Raw genomic sequence first — 19141 nt, 5'->3', positions numbered from 1 at the left:
GAACCGAAGTTCTCACACACCTCTCTGTATTCCGCACACCAAGATATATCTATCGTACCACGCCACGCGGCGCGACACGCAACTCGCGACCGGAAAACGACCCGGTCGCCCCCTGGCCGATGACCGTGCGCACAAACGATCGCGGCCCACGCGCCAATACAAAATACAACATGTATACAACAATAAGTTTCCATTTAAAAAACAAAAGTGATTTGTAAATGACCTTGGAAACGTTTTTTGTAAATAAAAAACTAGTATCGTCGTTCTTTTCTCTTCGAAATCATGGAACACGTAGGTTAGCTTTTTTTGTATCTTTCACTTTTCAAGATAATCAGCTGGAAAGTTTTCAAAAAATCATTTTGTATATGATATGTAAACTAAACATCATTATCAAAATGATTTTTTGAGTTTAATTCAATTTTACTTATTATGTATATTAATTTACACAATTTACATTAAAGAAATTTATTTTAAACATACATCTAGAGTTTAATTTGTAATGATTTTTTTGCTAATTGGACACTATGAGAGTTAATATTTGTTGTAAAAAATATATGTTGCATAGTTGTGTCATATTATACTATGTACGTTCAGTATAGCCGTTGATAATGTTTTTTGTACAAGTGAGTAGCGTATTAGTATTTCAAGGCAATATGGAAAGCAAAGATATGAAGATCGTTTATACAAGCGGTTAGTAGAGAACTGACTTTCGGAAAGTGAGTTTCAAAGGCAAGAACGCAAACCACAAAAGAAGATTAAAATATATTGTAAATTTTTGTGCTTTATGTTATGTTGTCATTTGTTATTCAGAGTTCTGAGATTTGTTGAAGATTTATATGAATTTTCATAGTGCGACACCATGAATAAGAACTCGAACGATATGAAGCAGAATCCAAAGGAGACTGCAAATATTTTCAGTCAGATCTTTCTTTGGTGTGTTACAACTTGTAATTTATTATTTATTTTAGGATTAGTTAGAAAAAAAGTTCTTGATACTTTTAAAATGTAAAAAAAGTTGAAAAAAAATTTTATTAATTTAATATATAAAAAGTGTATAGAACTAATGTACACAACTTGTGCTTAGTCATGTTCTTATCGCTTTATATTTATGTATAGAGTACGTAATAATACGCATACGTTTTAATTTCATTACTTTACCAGTATTTCTGTGTTACTACTTTTCATTTCAAACCAAAAACATTGTGTGTGTTTTATATAGGTGGACATTCGATTTGTTTCTAAAAGGCATAAAGACTGATTTGAAAGAATCTGATATTTACAGACCGCTAAAAGAAGACTTGTCGGAAAAAGTAACAGATCATCTTGAAAAGTGAGTGTTTTTTATTTCTTGTGAAAAGATATACAAAGATTTAGAACATTAACAAATATAATTAATATAATTAATAATATATACTTAATATATTAATTTATATAATGTATATTAGTATTAATATATTATAAATATATAATATAAATAATGATATTATGTATATATATTAAGATACACACACACACACGCGCGCGCGCGTGTGTATAATATTAATATATTATAACACGAGGAATAAAACTTCATGACAGCAAATTGCAAATATAATATATTTATGAGTATTTTGATCAAACATACACACTTAATATTAAATTATTTCTTTTCTTATCAGTGATACTACAATATTGTTTTTCTTATTAGCGAAGAAATTATTGTTAACACTTGATTAAATATTCCATGATTTTTTATACTATAATCATTAAATTTTTCATATTAATAAACAACTTGACACGTTAGTTTTTAAATCTATATAATTAAAGATAATATAATTAAAGAAGAAATTTAGAAATTAAACTAGAATATTTAAGAAATGCACGTTCAATATATGTCTTGTTCAGAAGAAAACTTTTTTCAGATTTTAAATACGTTTAACACATTCTGACTTGCTGTTTCTTTATTCAGACATTGGAATCGCGAGCTGGAAAAGATGAAAAAGTTGGAATACACTGTGAGCAAAGACGGACAGAAAGTGCCAATGAAGAAAAATGTCCGACCACGATTATACAAGGCACTCTTTGCTACTTTTTGGTTACCGTACTTTATTGTTGGAATTTACATGTTTATTCAGGTGTGTTGTAATTATAAAAAATATACATATGAATATATTAATAACAAAATAATACCATTAATATAATAAACTTTAACGTATCTTTACTTCGTCAGGCTTGTATATTACGCGTGTTGGTACCAGTTCTGCAGGGCTGGATCATCGATTATTTTAACGTAAATCCAAACTCGACAGGAGGAAAAATAACAAGGAACGAGGTGCTGTTCTACATTGTCTACATGATTATTTGCACTATTGGCGTCGTTGTGGTGCTGCATCAAACAACCTTGATATCGATGCAGATCGGGATGAGAGTACGTGTCGCCTGCAGCTCTCTTCTGTATCGAAAGGTGCATTTTGCAAATATATACAATTTGATTTCTACAAATAGTGTACGAACTTAGAAATTTCCTGAAATCGTTAAATTTGCATTTCTAAGTAAGTCGTAGAAACTAATTTTAACATTGAGTAAGAATTTATTTGACTATTTATAATGTTTAATGCTCACTTTCAAATCCGAAAAAGTCAAATGTTGAGTGAGTCTTTATTTTTAAAAGGAAAAAGTTTGCAATCGCTTGTTATACTTGGTTGTGTACGCAATTGTCGCTTGTACTCATTTACATTACTCATTTACATTTATTCAAAGAAGTTCGGAATTTTTGCTGATTGTAAGAAAGTGCGATATTATCTCTTCTTCATTAAATGTGTATTCTTTTTTTTCATTAAACGTATTCTTCGACTAATACTGCAAGAAAAAATATAAAATTCGCTTCTCAGAAAGAATTCTTAATTTGTATGTTATTTGTGAAAAAAAGAGAATATATTATAAAACAATATAAAACAATATAACTATAAAATAGTTTTGTGATAAATGTTTTACAATTGTTTATTTAAAATTGTATTGCAGTTATTAAAGCTGAACAAAACATCGTTGAGCCAAACTGGTGCTGGACAGATTGTGAATATTCTTAGTAATGACGTAAATCGCTTTGATCTGCTATCAGGGTTTCTGAATTACGTGTGGATTATGCCAATCCAGGTAATTATGAAATAATACATGTATATCTATTATTATTTTGACAATTACATATTAATTGGTCTTAGTTTTCTAAAATCTTTTGATGATTTATAACGATGAAAAACATTTGTGCCGTATTGGATATAAAAATTGCCTTATTAGTTATTTACTGTATATTATTGCAAGCACTTCTACTGACTGATATTACTACTACGAAAATTTACTCTTATTTATGATAACAAAATTTAGTTTGACACATGTGTGTTAAATTATCCGAGAAATGAATTATAGCATTTTCAAGTATTGGATTGTCGAAAAAGTTTTAAAGTGATTCAAATCCCTCACGGAATTTTTTTTGATATCACTTTAAAACTTATGTCTTATACTATTGTTTTTTATAATATCAAGAGAATCGGTTTAAAAAATCTGAAGTTATTTAGGTGTTACCACAAATAAGAAAATAGAATACGGAGCATTTTTGCAACATATTTTACTTTTTTGTTTCAAAAAAAGGCAAGAACGCTTACGCAAGTTTATGAAAAAATTAGTGATGTATATGATCAAGATACTCTATAGATGTTCACTGGCAAATACTTTCGTCGCTTTAGACCCGAACATATTAACATCCAAAAGATGCTCCACGCTCTAGTCGCCTATAGAAGTTGAAAGATTGTTTTACCTCAAAAATTGAAAAGGACAGACACAATTCTTTTTGGCAGATTGTTTTAGACTTGAATATTTATCATTCGACAATGATAGACCGCTTATAGAAACTGAAAAATGAAAAAGAAACTCGATATCAAGAAGCACGGTAGTGCTTCGCGCCTAGTTCACGCGCAACGAAGTGGCGCTCGAACTGCGCGAGCACACCGTGCCTCTATTACGCAAAATTCAGGTAATTTGAGAGAGAAAAGATTTTCACAAAGCAATTTTTCAGTAACGACCGAACCGATCAAGTTTGTTTTAGTCTTAATCGATTCAGAACAAAACATTAAAAAACAACGTATTCTTGTGTATTTTGTTCGTGCCTTCTGATCGGAGATGCGACGATAAAGTTTTCAGAAATTCACGTTTCAGAAACGTTACTTTGGTCGTTGTTTGACCAAAACGTGTGCATCTCGTATGCCTGCCAACAGATAGCATACATAAACGAGCGTGTTGAAAGAAAAAAAAAGAAAGAAAGGAAATGTGAGTTAGAGAAAGAAAGAGAGAAGAGGCAGGGTAGTGGTTCGCGTTATTCGCGCCGGCAACATCTCCGATAGTACCGATCGCTCCGACAATGTTCTTCGCGGCGTAGTGGTTTCGGCAACATCTCTAAAATAATTTTTTTGATAAACTGGTAAAATAATTTAATAAAAGAAATAATTTCATTATAGTATATTTCACATTAAAACAAAAATTACTGAGTAGCTATTATACATCAGATTACAGCACAATGAAATAATTCCTTTATAGTTGAGGTGCAGCCGCGCCAAGTTTTTTTGCATTAAATATTTTTTATATTTTGAACAAAATTTGTTTTTGTTACACCTTTGTGTTCTAGTAATAAATATAATCTTACCAAAGTTATGTACTTAGGATTAGGTAATAATCATAGGAAAAAAGTTAAGACGTGTTCTTATATTGTTTTTCTATTCTATATTATTTTCTATTGTATATTGTTTTTCAATAATAACGTACAAAAGTTTACTTGGTGTTACTTTTTGTATCACTTCTTTTGTAAAACGGGTTTTAGAGAAAGAATGTTTTGTAGTATATAATATTTTATAAACCAGGTTTTATAGAGAAAGAATTTTTTGTATAAGATAAAACCTAACTTAAAGTTTTTTTGTATAATTAAAAAATAATAATAAAAAATAGTTTGAGTTAAGATTCTTAATTTAAATACATATGGATTCCACACGAATTAACTTAGAAAAATGTTTTTTATTACGAGGTACTTCCACTTGACAAAACTGTTGATTCTTCAACAATGATGTCCGTTGTTTACGATTAATGCGATTGAAACAGACAATTGAAGAAAAAAGAGCAGAATTGATTAACAAAAAAGGAAATTGTCTTTTACAATATCGCCAGGCCACGCATCTTTGGCAACTCGGCAAAAATTAACAGACCTTGACTAGGAAGTTTTAATGCATTCATCGTATAATCTGGACATAGTGTCTTCCGATTACATTTGTTTCGATTTTGTACAAAATGTTTTTAAACGATGTTAATTTGCGTTCACGAAAGGACTGCAAAAATTACCTGAAGATATTCTTTAATCAATTACCTGAAGGAATTCTTTAATCAAAAGCCGAAGAAATTCTACGCTGACAGAATAATGGCACTACCCACAAGATGGTAAAAGAAAATCCATCATATTTATTTATTACGTTTTGTCTTATCACAAACATTTAAAATAAAACTCTTGATTAAAACTTAAAAAAAGATTGATCATTCAAAATTTTTTTGACAATTTAATAGAACAGAACTGAGGAATAGATTTCTTCGTTCAAATAAATATTTGTAATGATGATACGAATATTACATTTTGAAAATTCGGTGTACATACTGTAATTGTCCAATAAAGCTTTGTGTTTGTCTATTTAATATGAAAATATTAAAAACGATACGCAAGTCGCATTATTTATACGTCTTATTGTTTCTCACTTGAACTAGATCACTTGCACGACCCGCCTAAAAAAAAAAAAAAGACGAGTCGCTGCAACAGCAGCGAAGCTACCATGCATAAAATATATATTAATTACATTTTTAATTATTTATTATATTTATAGAATAAAATAGTTTCAAAAGATTATCTATGTTTTTTTTTAATTTTCAGGTTATAGTCGTGGGATACATAATGTGGATGAAGATCGGCGTTTCCACCCTCGTTGGCATCGGATCGCTGTTGATCATCACTCTGCCAATTCAAGGATCTTTCAGCTTGCTAAGTCGCAGCATCAGAGCCGTAATCGCGCCGTTGACTGATCGAAGAGTACAGCTTATGAGCGAGCTCATAGCTGGAATACAAGTACTTGAAAACAATATATAAAGAATAATAAGATAATTTAAGTAAAAAAGTTATAACAATCATCCGCTGTTCAAAATGGCTTAAGTAGCATCCTTTTCTTATCAGGTAATAAAGATGTACGCCTGGGAGATACCGTTCAGCAAAATAGTGTCGGTGACTAGAATGTTAGAGATACAGAAGATCAAATTCTCGTCTTACATACGCGCCGCGTACCTGGCAATCATTGTATTTACTGAAAGACTCATTCTCTTCTTTACTTTGGTAATGTTTGTTCTAACGGGAAACGAACTATCCGCCGACGTGACATACGTTCTGGCGACTTTTTTCAACGTCCTTCAACTCACCACCGCATTGTTGTTTCCGCAAGCATTGATTCTGCTGGGTGAGACGATGGTGACTATGAATCGACTGGAGGTGCGCGTTAATAAGTTATATTTTCAAATTCACTATAAATATTTCCACATTATTCTCACCAGCATTTACTTACTTTAATTACAATGTATTTGTTCAATAACTAATAAACAGGATCTTCTGCTAATGGACGAAGTGAACATGAAACAAACGCGCTCACCGCCGACAACTCCGAAGTCAAATGAAACGACGGACAAGTATTCATCTAAAACCAGGAGTTCCGATTGTCTTCAATCTCAGGAATCGCCACACCCGGTTTGTGTGGAACTTCAGCGCGTTTCCGCCAACTGGATCAACGGCCAATTGCCGCCGACGTTGTGCAACATCTCCATGACTATTAAACCAGGTGAACTGTGCGCCCTGGTAGGAGCTGTAGGTTCCGGCAAATCGTCGATGCTCTATTTGTTGCTGAAAGAGCTTGATCTTGGCGCGGGTTGCGGAATGCTTATTCAAAACTCACTAAGCAATCTTCAGAGCAATCTAAGCAACGATTACATCACGAACAATCAAAATTTGTGCATTTCCTATGCAAGCCAGGAACCCTGGCTTTTTGATGGTACCGTGAGGGATAATATATTGTTCGGTCAACCTTACGACAGAGCCAGATATACTCAGGTGATTATCAAAGCGCATCTGCGTTTATCAAACTGTAGAGGCTCGAATCCTTTCATGTTTAGTGGACATTTTCAACTAGAGTTTATAAATCTTGCTAATTTTACATATAGGTGACGAACGTATGCGCGTTAACAAAAGATTTTCGGCAATTTCCGCAAGGTGATATGACGATAGTTGGAGACAGGGGTGTGTCCTTGTCTGGAGGTCAAAGAGCGCGGATTAATCTCGCGAGGGCGGTTTATAGGAAAGCAGATCTCTATCTTCTAGACGATCCGTTAAGTGCGGTGGACACTCACGTTGCTAGACACCTTTACAAGAGATGCATCGTTGAGTATCTGAAGAATAAAACGAGGATCCTCGTCACTCATCAGCTACAGTTTCTCAAACGCGTCGACTACATCGTCGTGCTGGAACGAGTGAGTGCCATACACATACAAGTGCTTTTGTTTTAGTAATTAACATTATTATTTAATAATTAAATTAAATTTTATTTTAATCTTTCGACTTGTTTGTATTTTCAAGGGTTTCGTGAAGATGCAAGGTAGCTATCACACGCTGGTAAAATCGAACAAGGACTTTATCATGATGATGAATACCTTGGAATCGAGTCATGAGGCGCAAAAGAAGGAAGAAGAAGCTAAGAGAATCTCGGAATTATCCTTAAAAAGACCTTCAATGGTGAAACGGCGATCTTCGATATTGTCAATCGCAAGCTCTATTGCGGTAAGCTAATTAGAAAACTTTGGAACTGTTTTATTATATCTTAGTCACTGAAAACATATAAAAAAAAAAATTAATAATTTCAAAATACTGTCTCATCAGTATTCGGAGATCGACGATTCAGATTATATAGAAAACGATCCGGACGGCGAGGCGATGATGCACGGCACATTATCCAGCAAAGTGTACAAAGAGTATTTGCATCACGGCGGCAATTATTTCACGCTATTCATGCTGCTGCTTGTCTTTATCATCAGCCAAATCGCCACTACAGGAACTGATTACTGGACTTCATACTGGACCAACTTGGAGAGCGTTCGGCGAAGCGAAGGTACCGCCGGTACTGTTCAAATCAATCAAGCCTACAAAAACATGTACAACGATAGCTTTTTGGGGTCGATTTTCACCTTGAATCCGGACGGTCTGCTAAAAACTATGGACGCCATTTACGTCTACACGTTCTGCATCGTTGCCTGCACTGCCACCACGTTATTTCGCAGTTTTCTGTTCATGAAGATCTGCATGAACTCTAGCTGCAATCTCCACAACACTATGTTTTTCAAACTGCTGCAGGCACGAATGTCTTTCTTCCACACAAATCCTTCTGGTGAGAGCAATAAAACTGTTCGACGATGTTTATATTCAAATTTTTCGTTTCAAAAATTCTGCTTATGCGTTTTCATCGTCTTGCAGGAAGAATCTTAAACAGATTTTCAAAAGACATTGGAACGATGGACGAAGTACTGCCCAAAGTGATGTTAGAAGCGATCCAAATGACTTTTGTAATAATAAGTATATTGATCATGGAGGTGATCATTAATCAATGGATGATGATACCGATAGCGATATTGGTTGTATTGTTCGTTTTGGTGACGAAATTTTACATCAGGACCGCGCAGAACGTCAAACGTCTCGAAGGCGTAAGTAAGTATTGAAAAGCATAAGCTTCCCAAATAGCACATGGACGTCCTCTGAAAATCCAAAGGACATCTTATACAGACAAAACAGATATCCTGTGGATATTCTATTTTAATTCCAGGATCTCTGGATGTCCTGAGGAAGAGCAAATGAGCGCCCCTTTTAGTCCCTGAATTATCCTTAGGCTATTATGTAAGATGTTCCAAGGATTCTTACAGGATACCCTTACCAAAAAGAACTACTGGCAATAATATATTGCGGCAGTGGTACGAAAACATTACTGGCATTCTGTGTAATTGCCAGTAATATTCTCAGTGATTCCTGTAATACCTAATAATATTCTTATGTAATTGTCAGTAATATTTATATTACTGACTTTATTTATATGTAATCGGCAGTAGTTCTTTTTCGTAAGGGTATGTATAGGACATCCCAAGAACTTTTACAAAATATAAAAAACCATATCTTTTATATTAATATTTTTTGAAAAAAAAGTTTGGTAATTGTTTAGAACTCTTACAGAAAAATAATAGAACAATTTTATTACTAAAATACTAGTATATTGGCAATAGTAATATAACTCAGCATTTCTGTAAGAAATATTTTTTAAGAGTAGAAAATCAGCCGTAATATAATTCGAAATAGTGAAAATAAACCTTCCGACTATGACCAAGATTGAGGTGGCTTAAAAAAATTCAAAATAAAGCCAAACGGAGATCAGTGGAACGTTTCGATCTTTATTCTTTAGATCATCATCAGCCTCACTGGACGGAACAAAAGATACAAAGAAATTACAAAAAAATATAAAAATATAAAATTATACAAATGAAATAAGATTATNATAAATATAAAGTTAGACAAGATTAATTACAGTGATATACACTTTAAACGCACGCTATTGAAAAAGAGATAAACAATGTTAAAGTAAATCGCAAACATATACACCTTCAAAATCAACGTACTTTGAGAAACCGTTAGCACACATGAGCATGCGAGAGAAAACATAACTTCCTTTTTGCATAGCATTTTGTATAAATATTTACCTAAACCTCGGAGTTTCATACAGAATAGCTTTGATTTGTTCAGAAGTTTGTCGGGCAAGCGTATTGAAAAATCGTACATTTTACTGTCTCTTGATGTCGTCTCACTGTTCACTAATATTCCATTAGATTTAGCGTTTGAGAGTGTGAGAAGAAGGTGGGATTATATTAAGGACCATATTAGGCTGAGGTCCGTTTCATGCTTATAAGCATATATTTATCTATAGTATACGTGACATATACTACAGATAAATGCGCGATTAAGCACGAAACGGACTGCAGCTTTAGTATGCCACTCGATTCTTTTATTAAAGGTTTAGAGTTGGTTTTATCGTCAACATATTTCACTTTTAATGGTACTATTTACCATCAAACATACGGTACTCTTATGGGGTCTCCTCTCTCGCCGATCATAGTAGATATCGTTCTACAGGATCTCGAGGAGGATTGCCTCAAAATTTTGAATTTAGATTTACCTTTTTATCATCGGTATGTTGACGATATTCTTATGGCGGCTCCGAGAGAGAGTGTTGATGTTATTCTCAGAATTTTCAATTCGTATCATTCTCGCCTGAATTTTACGATTGAATTGGAGGATGACAGATCAATTAATTTCCTTGACTCCTGGATCTCGGTTGTTGATGATACACTCATGTTAAATTGGTATCAAAAACCTACTTTTTCTGGACGTTGACTCAACTACTTCTCACAACACCCTCAACAACAAAAAATAGGAGTTATTTTAAATATTACTGACAGAGCAATTCTACTCTCTCATCCGAATTTTCACAGGGATAATCTGATTAAGGCTATGCAGATCTTGCTGTCTAACGATTATCCCTTGAATTTGATTTTTAAAACGGTTAATAGACGTTTACATCAACTATTTAGCAACAAGTTGAATTTATTGAGCAGCAAGATGGTTTCAAGCAAAACAGATGGAGGAGAGACTTATTTTACTGTGCCTTTTCTACCGGGTGTCACGGATAGCATTTCTAGATCTCTTAAGACACTAAATTTCAGACTCTCGTATAGAAATTTAAATACATTAAGCAGTTTCATAAAAGTACATAAAGACAAGCTCGCCTCGACTTCAAACAGTAATGTAGTATACAGAATTGACTGCTCTTCTTGTAACGCTTCGTATGTAGGCCAAACGAGCAGGCAATTACGCACAAGATTGACCGAACATCAACGTAATTTTTGTCAGGAGTATGAGCGACAGTCAGTGGTCAGCAGGCATCGTAGCGATCTAGGCCACGAATTCGCATGGAGTGAGGTTCACATTCTTGACAACGAACAATTTTACAACAAAAGACTCATCTCAGAAATGTTACATATAAAGATGCAAAAAAACGGCTTAAATATGATGAAAGATACCGAACTTCTTGATCCTGCGTATACGCTTTTACTTATGAAACTTTGCAAATAAGCCCTTACTTGCGATCTCTCCTCTCTCTGTAGTTCATTATAAACATCTTATTTTCTTAACTTTGTATTTTACTTATTTGTATTTTGCCTGTCGCGTAATGCGTTCGCGCTGTATCTGTTGTGTTTATTTGCCTGCGGAAGATTATCATGACTTTGGATTTTAATTTACCAATTATGTAAGTTTCCATTTTATGACTTAACTATCTATGACTCATATTATATATATATATATATATTTTTTTTAATTTTTTAATTTCTTGACGTAATTTTTGATATTTGACTACCTTTGTATCAACTCTTTTATATTCTTGACGTTCAAATTTACATTGACTATTCTATTGTCATGACCTTTTTTTTGTTATCTACTAAAAAATTTTTTAAGAGTAACTATTCACAATTTTACATTATCAATCTCTTGTTCTTATATTTTCTTTAAAGAATCCGAGACACGGAGACAATTTGACATCTGCAAATTCGGTTTCCTACAAGTTATGTTTTCTCTCGCATGCTCACGTGTGCTAACGGTTTCTCAAAGTATGTTGACTTTGAAGGTGTGTATGTTTGCGATTTACTTTAACATTGTTTATCTCTTTTTCAATAGCGTGCGTTTAAAGTGTATATCACTGTAATTAATCTTGTCTAACTTTATATTTATNATAATCTTATTTCATTTGTATAATTTTATATTTTTATATTTTTTTGTAATTTCTTTGTATCTTTTGTTCCGTCCAGTGAGGCTGATGATGATCTAAAGAATAAAGATCGAAACGTTCCACGTTGATCTCCGTTTGACTTTATTTTGAATTTTTTTAAGCCACCTCAATCTTGGTCATAGCCGGAAGGTTTATTTTCACTATTTCAAAATATTTTTTACTCTTATTTCTTCTTGGAGGCTTGATACTGTTCGCCTTTCAGCTATATCTCTTTGATTAGAAGAGATCGACCCGGAAAAACTTCTAAAGTGTTGAATAGATTTGAACTCGTGATCTCCTTGTTCGTAGTCCCTGCACTCAGACTGCGAAGCTATTAAACCTAATTATTAAATTATTAAACTTAATAAATGAATAAATAAGTTTTAAAGAGCCGTTCGCAGGCTGTTGTGCGGAAAATATGTCTTATATGTGTGTACACATATATAGGTAATTCTCAAAAAACGTAATCTCCGTGGACTGTAATCTCCATGGTATATTGACATAAAAAACATAGATAAGTTTTTTATATTGCATAGTCACGTATTCATATTACGAATGGTGACTTAAAATGGTATGAAAAAACATAATTCACCGCTATCCGTTAGTTAATAATAATTATTTTTTATCAAAACTGAAAGTTGAAATTTACGCGTTCACAGAGAATCACCCATATAAGTAAATTCACGTGTTTCGCGTGTTTTTCGAATTGAAATTCAATTCTTAAATTCATATAGGATGATAGTTTTGCATCTCATATATGATAGACCCCGAATACCCCCCCTAATTGATTTAAAATATTGCGAAAAAAACTCCTCAGCCAGGAATCGAACCTGGAATCTCCGGCTTTCCGGGCCGTCGCCTTCCCTGTTAGGCCACCGAGGCACACTTGGAGTTTGTTTCGCAATACTTCGTACATCTATTAAGATGTTGTCTGATACTGTATTAAACGCTTATTTCGACAGCGTAGATTTTTTAACAATCAATATTAAATTGAGGATCTTCCTCGGACTCATGAAGTTTATTAAACTTAATAAATGAATAAATAAGTCTTAAAGAGCCGTTCGCAGGTTGTTGTGCGGAAAATATGTGGCCTAACAGGGAAGACGACGGCCCGGAAAGCTAGAGATTCCAGGTTCGACTCCTGGCTGAGGAGTTTTTTTCACAATATTTTAAATCAATTAGGGGGGGTATTCGGGGTCTATTATATATGAGATGCAAAACTAGCATCCTATATGAATTTAAGAATTGAATTTCAATTCGAAAAACACGTGAAAAACGTGAATTTACTTATATATGTGTACACACATATAAGACATATTTTCCGCACAACAGCCTGCGAACGGCTCTTTAAGATTTATTTATTCATTTATTAAGTTTAATAAACTTCATGAGTCCGAGGAAGATCCTCAATTTAATATTGATTGTTATTAAATTATTCTTTATTTCAGAGAAACATAAGTAAATTCTACCTCTACATTCGAAATTTCGACGATATTTAAAGAAGTAAATGAAAAAATATAATACTCTCTCTGGAATGTGAACGACGTCTTTTACAGAAAAATATTACTGGCTATCCTCGGCACAAATATCATCAGTAATTTTGTGCCAGTAATGTACTAGTATGGTATAATTCTTATACAGAAAAGCAATAAAATTATTAAGAAGAATAAAATTATTGTTTAAAAATGATATAAAATCTGTCAAATATATAATAAAGTTTAACAGATCTCGATCGTTCATGTTCAAAACAACATGTTCAAAAAACGTTCAGAGAACGAATAGAATGTCCTTTGAAAAATCAACATCTAATATAGATAATAGACAAAGTAGATATTCTCTAGAAATCCAGTGGTTATCCAGAGGACATTTATATTTTTCATACTACATAAAAATTCTAAATTACATTAAATTCTCTGTATAATTAAAAGTAATTACGTATGCATAGTAAATTTTCATAAAATACATTTATAATTATATCTTAAAATGTCCTGTAAATGTCCTGAGTGGTCTTGGATATTGTCAGGATAATCCTAAAGACGTCTTGTGCTATATGGGTTTTGTTACAATAAAAAAAATCCATCATTTCTTTGATTAAGTTTCAAAATTTCTCTAAAAAATAAGTCTTATACATGTCAATAGGTATCGTACGAATAAAAATGTTCACTTTGCCACAAAGCTCGGAAACCACGTTCCATATTTTTTAGATTCTGAATATTTTATGTTTATTTCACACGGCTTCTACAGTTTTGATCTCATTTTGTTTTCAGCTAAAAGCCCTTTGTTCTCCCATGTGAATTCTACGCTGAACGGCTTGCCGACGATTAGAAGCAGTGGCGTCGATATAGAAAAGATGATGCAAAGACAGTTCGACATGCTGCAGGATTATCACAGCGGTGCATGGTATCTCGTTTTGGCATGCGGAACTGTCTTCGGTCTTATACTTGACCTGATCATGTGCTTGTTTACAGCTCTACTTTGTTTCTCCTTCGTATTAATGAACGATAACGGTGTGTATATTTGTTTTTTTAATTTTTTTTAATTTTTTTTTTATTTATTTTAGATTTATTGTCAACATTATTCTCAGATAATTGCTAATCCCTCTTTTCACATTTTTGCCCATAATTTTTGTTATTGATATTTTCACACATAGGCAGTGTGCTCAGTAGCGACGTGGGTCTAGCAATTTCTCAGTCACTAATTTTGACTGGCAGTCTGCAATATGGCGTAAAACAAATCGCCGAGACAATGTCGATGATGACTTCCGTTGAAAGGATTCTTCAGTATACAAATCTCCCCGCGGAAAAACCGATTGTTTCGAGCAATCCTCCGCCGCCTACGTGGCCGACCCAAGGACAATTAACTTTAAAAAACGTCTGCATGACGTATGGCAAGAACGATCTACCTGCCCTGAAAGTAAGTATTTAACCAATTGCACTCGACAGAGATATATCAGTACTGTTTTATTGTTAATCTTATTAATTAACAGAATCTGAACGTGGATATAGAACCTGGATGGAAGATCGGTGTGGTAGGTCGAACCGGCGCCGGTAAGTCCTCGCTGATCTCGGCGATCTTTCGCTTGTTCAACGAGGGCCTGGATGGCGAGATCAAGATCGACGGCCTGGACACAAGCACGGTGGGTCTGCGTGAGCTACGCTCCAAGATCTCTATCATACCGCAAGAGCCGGTGCTCTTCTCTGAGAGTTTGCGCTACAATCTGGATCCGTTCAATCAGTACGACGACGTGCTGTTGTGGAAGGTGCTTCGACAAGTCGAGCTCAGCGATGTCGCTCTGGATCAAAGTGTTCTTTACGGCGGCCATAACTTCAGTGTCGGTCAGCGGCAGCTCATTTGTCTGGCCAGAGCGATTTTGAGAAATAACCGCTTGCTCATTCTCGACGAGGCCACGGCCAATATCGATTCGCAGTAAGTTCAAGAAATAAAAATGCAAGGTCATTTTGAATCGAAAAAACAATTTTTCAAACAATTTTTCTGTTTCTCTAGCACTGACGCTTTAATACAGAACACGATAAGAAACATTTTTAAGGAGTGTACTGTCATCACAATAGCGCATCGTTTAAACACTATTATAGACAGCGATCGGATTATCGTGATGGAGAACGGTCATATTGTGGTACGGTTGCTTTGCAGCAATGTATTTATTTGCTTATATCGACGAAATAAAGAAAAAAATATAATCAGACTTTAATGTTCACATCAATAGGAGTTTGGCTGTCCGTACGAGCTGTTACATAACAAGCCGGAAGGTTACTTCGCAAAAATGGTGGAGCAGACAGGCAGTCAGATGGCGCAAAATCTGCTGGAACAAGCAAAGAAGACTTGCCAGAAAAACAATCTACATCGGAATCTGGACGTTTTGTCGCAACATTCCAATGGAAGCGACGTTATAATCGCAGAACAATCTAACTTATAATTGCTCACATCAACAATAAAGTAACAATAATAGATATGTGTAATATATAATACTTTAATTATAATTAAGAATATGTTTGTATTAACATCCCACACAGAAGAAAAACTCCATTAGACGTCTATTAGACGTCGACAGCTCCATGCGACATCTAATAGATGTCTAATGGATGTCTGGATGGATGGATGGTCTGTGTGGGATGTCACTCTGTATGTATACATAAAGTAAGAGTTAACAAATTTTGTTTTTCTAATATTTTTTAGGGATATAAAATGTAACAATTTCTAATGTAAAATTTCTCTAATCTTTAATTATAAAAACTAATAAATGTAAAAACTTAGAAAAATTTGTGTAAATACCATGACTCTCTCTCTCTCTCTCTCTCTTTTGTTTTATCATTTGCTTAATGGTAGTTCCTGATCTGAAAAGATTTATTCAGCCTTTGATCTGGTCTTACCTTTATTTGTTCTTTTATAAAGTTTTTTTCTTTTATTCGTTATTCTGTTACCACTTCTATTTTTCTTTTTTGATTGTACTCAATTTAGTATTGTTCTTTTGATTTTTGTTGATTTTTGTGTTTTTGTACTCTATTTTTTATTTTATTTTATTTTGCGCTTATTTATAAGAAGATCTCATTCCGGACCATAACGTTTCTCTCTGTCTCTCTCTCTCTCTTTCTCTCTCCAAATTTAAAATCTCAAATTTAAACACACAAAATAATAAAAAATATATAAAATCACTCGTATAAAATATAAAAACATAGCTATTTTGAGAGAGAGTTTTGAAATGAGAAGATAACTACCTAGTCAATTGAGATATGCTAAATCATAAGTCAACATCTTCACAAGATCTAAAATCTTTACATTATTAGATCATTGCAAAAAGTAAATATTTCATGACGTTGCTCATAAGATTTCTTTAAAGTAAACCTCGACACAGTTTTTTTACTGTGTTTGTTGGCACAAAACTATGTCTCGATCTGTTTTAAATTTGGCGGCTATTGCCGTCACTTCATCATGCAGCGCATAGATAGTCAAATACTTCTTGCTCTGTATTTTAAACAGTTTTTCACAATAAGAGATATCTAATTGTTATATGTTCAATCAGTTGTACACAATAAAGAAACAAGAAACTGTACAATGTATTTTCTAATCAATTGCAGCTCGTAATGATTAGATGATTTTGCTCTGGTTAGTGCATGATTTTCCTCGACCTCACATAAGTAGTTACGATGAATATTGGCAGCACTAGTTTCAAATATGACGTTTGTCGAGAAAGTTGTTGCAAGCGTTGCGCATAGCAATGACAGGTTTGTATTTTTTAATTACCCATTGTGTTAATTTTCCAAGTTTATTGCTCGATAATACAATTTTTTATTGCATGAGTAGTAAACACAATGCACCACATAGCAGTGGAGCATCGAACCGCGCGTGTAACCGCTGCCGTGTGCTCCTAACAAACCAACGCTAACACGTTTTTTTTTCTGCTGTACGTGGTGCTATAAGCAGTTGTCTTCAACTAGACACTGTGGGGGCCGATGATGAGCCGCAATACCCTGATAGCTAAATGATAGCAGTATGCCAGCAGTATGAACGCAGCTTTACTCTGCACTTTGCAGCAGATTTCACTCAGCTGTGTCATCATAGTGAGTGAATTATGTACCTAATAGGCACATTTGTGAAAATATTGCACAAAAATGGCATCATGAATGACGATTTTGCAATGATTGCACTAAGATGATTTGCCATAACGCAACAGTTTTGTCAAAATAAAATTTTGTAAATAATATTTGTCAAAAATTGCGAAAAAATCATTATGCATTTCCACAGTATATACTTCCAAGACAAATTGAGAAAATATTGCACAAATATGACATCATGAGTGACGACGATTTCTTGCATTTCTTCATATGCAATCATATTTCTACATATTTTAAATATCACATAGTTGAATTTCTTTTCTCAATTATTGGACAATTTCTTTGTAAAATTAATAGTATATTTTGCAAATATACTGCTAAGATGATTCGCTATATCGTTATTCTTTTGCCGAAATAGTATTTGGAAAGTAATTCTGCAAACAACTACAAATATTTTAGAAAAGATCAATGTTTTTACACCTATTTCCTAAAATATGTCTGTATAATTGCAAATTACAATTGTAGTGCAAGATTTCGTCACATAATTTTGTAAATGGTTTTCTATTAGGGAATCTGCTGCAAAGTGCTGATTAAACCTGCGTGCATACTGCTATCATTTGGCTATCGGGGGTTTTATACCGGGTACATAGATAAAAAACTAGATGTGTATAACACATCCCAATAGGCAAATTGTGAAAATATTGCACAAAAATGGCATCATAAATAACGACGATTTTGCAATGATTGCAAGATAATTTGCTATAACGCAACAGTTTTGTCGAAATAAAATTTTGTAAATAATATTTGTCAAAAATTGCGAAAGAGTCATTATACTATTTCCTTAAATACATACACGAATTAAGTTGATTTCTTCATATGCAATCATATTTCTACATATTTTAAATATCACATAGTTGAATTTCTTTTCTCAATTATTGGACAATTTCTTTGTAAAATTAATAGTATATTTTGCAAATATACTGCTAAGATGATTCGCCATATCGTTATTCTTTTGCCGAAATAGTATTTGGAAAGTAATTCTGCAAACAACTACAAATATTTGAGAAAAGATCAATGTTTTTACACCTATTTCCTAAAATATGTCTGTATAATTGCAAATTACAATTGTAGTGCAAGATTTCGTCATATAGTTTTGTAAATGGTTTCCTTTCAGGGTACACACAGAAAAATATTCTATTATTTAAAAAAATAATTGATCGAGATTGATCGTCTGTAGCCAATAGAACGGTCCACCATTTCAAAATAAACTTACGTCAGTTTTACATGTACGATTAAGCTATGAATACTAGCCTAAAAACTACTAAAATACGTATATTAAGGAGATACATTCCGTATTGTAAGGAATTTTTCAGCCTATCATTTCAGTATAGCGACCTCCGGGGTCAATTATCGAACCTCTTGCGAGTATCGACTAATGCGATCTCCAAATATCGCAGTAGGTCGATCGATATCGATACGACGGCGCTGTATAGCAGCCACGGGCGACACGATCATAGACTTATGGCAAATTCGATTGGCGTGCACTTGCTCCGTTTCAGTGGCTAGTAACTTTTTGTTACTAAACGTACTCGGAGCGTGCATACTGAACTGAGTGCG

At 33.6% G+C, this 19141-nt stretch overlaps 1 protein-coding gene and 1 non-coding gene across 2 annotated transcripts; one reads left to right on the top strand and one right to left on the bottom strand.

The window, feature by feature from the left end:
- The first annotated feature begins 687 nt into the window (after positions 1-687).
- LOC109862564 (multidrug resistance-associated protein 4-like) lies at positions 688-16150 on the top strand. The gene is made up of 17 exons (XM_020442631.1): positions 688-933; positions 1220-1330; positions 1949-2114; positions 2210-2443; positions 3001-3132; positions 5936-6127; positions 6233-6541; positions 6653-7153; positions 7264-7569; positions 7676-7876; positions 7976-8480; positions 8567-8797; positions 14222-14461; positions 14605-14867; positions 14941-15380; positions 15459-15588; positions 15679-16150. The coding sequence occupies exons 1-17, from the start codon at positions 860-862 to the stop codon at positions 15886-15888; spliced, it is 4245 nt and encodes a 1414-aa protein (XP_020298220.1). The 5' UTR covers positions 688-859; the 3' UTR covers positions 15889-16150.
- Trnas-gga lies at positions 12764-12836 on the bottom strand. The gene has a single exon. It is a non-coding gene; the product is annotated as a tRNA-Ser (tRNA).
- Positions 16151-19141: the final 2991 nt, after the last annotated feature.

The sequence above is a fragment of the Pseudomyrmex gracilis genome, unplaced genomic scaffold (genome assembly GCF_002006095.1).
Source record: "Pseudomyrmex gracilis isolate BER0280 unplaced genomic scaffold, ASM200609v1 scaffold_1968, whole genome shotgun sequence".
NCBI classification, from domain to species: domain Eukaryota; kingdom Metazoa; phylum Arthropoda; class Insecta; order Hymenoptera; family Formicidae; genus Pseudomyrmex; species Pseudomyrmex gracilis.
Note: the sequence above shows the minus strand (reverse complement) of the source record. Positions and strands in the feature narration are given on the sequence as shown.

Excerpts from the sequence above, each read along its gene's own strand:
- LOC109862564 (XM_020442631.1), top strand. The coding sequence starts at position 860 with ATGAATAAGAACTCGAACGATATGAAGCAGAATCCAAAGGAGACTGCA. Across the intron at positions 2,444-3,000 it reads GCTCTCTTCTGTATCGAAAG|TTATTAAAGCTGAACAAAAC; the intron begins GTGCATTTTGCA and ends ATTGTATTGCAG. Across the intron at positions 6,542-6,652 it reads TGACTATGAATCGACTGGAG|GATCTTCTGCTAATGGACGA; the intron begins GTGCGCGTTAAT and ends ACTAATAAACAG.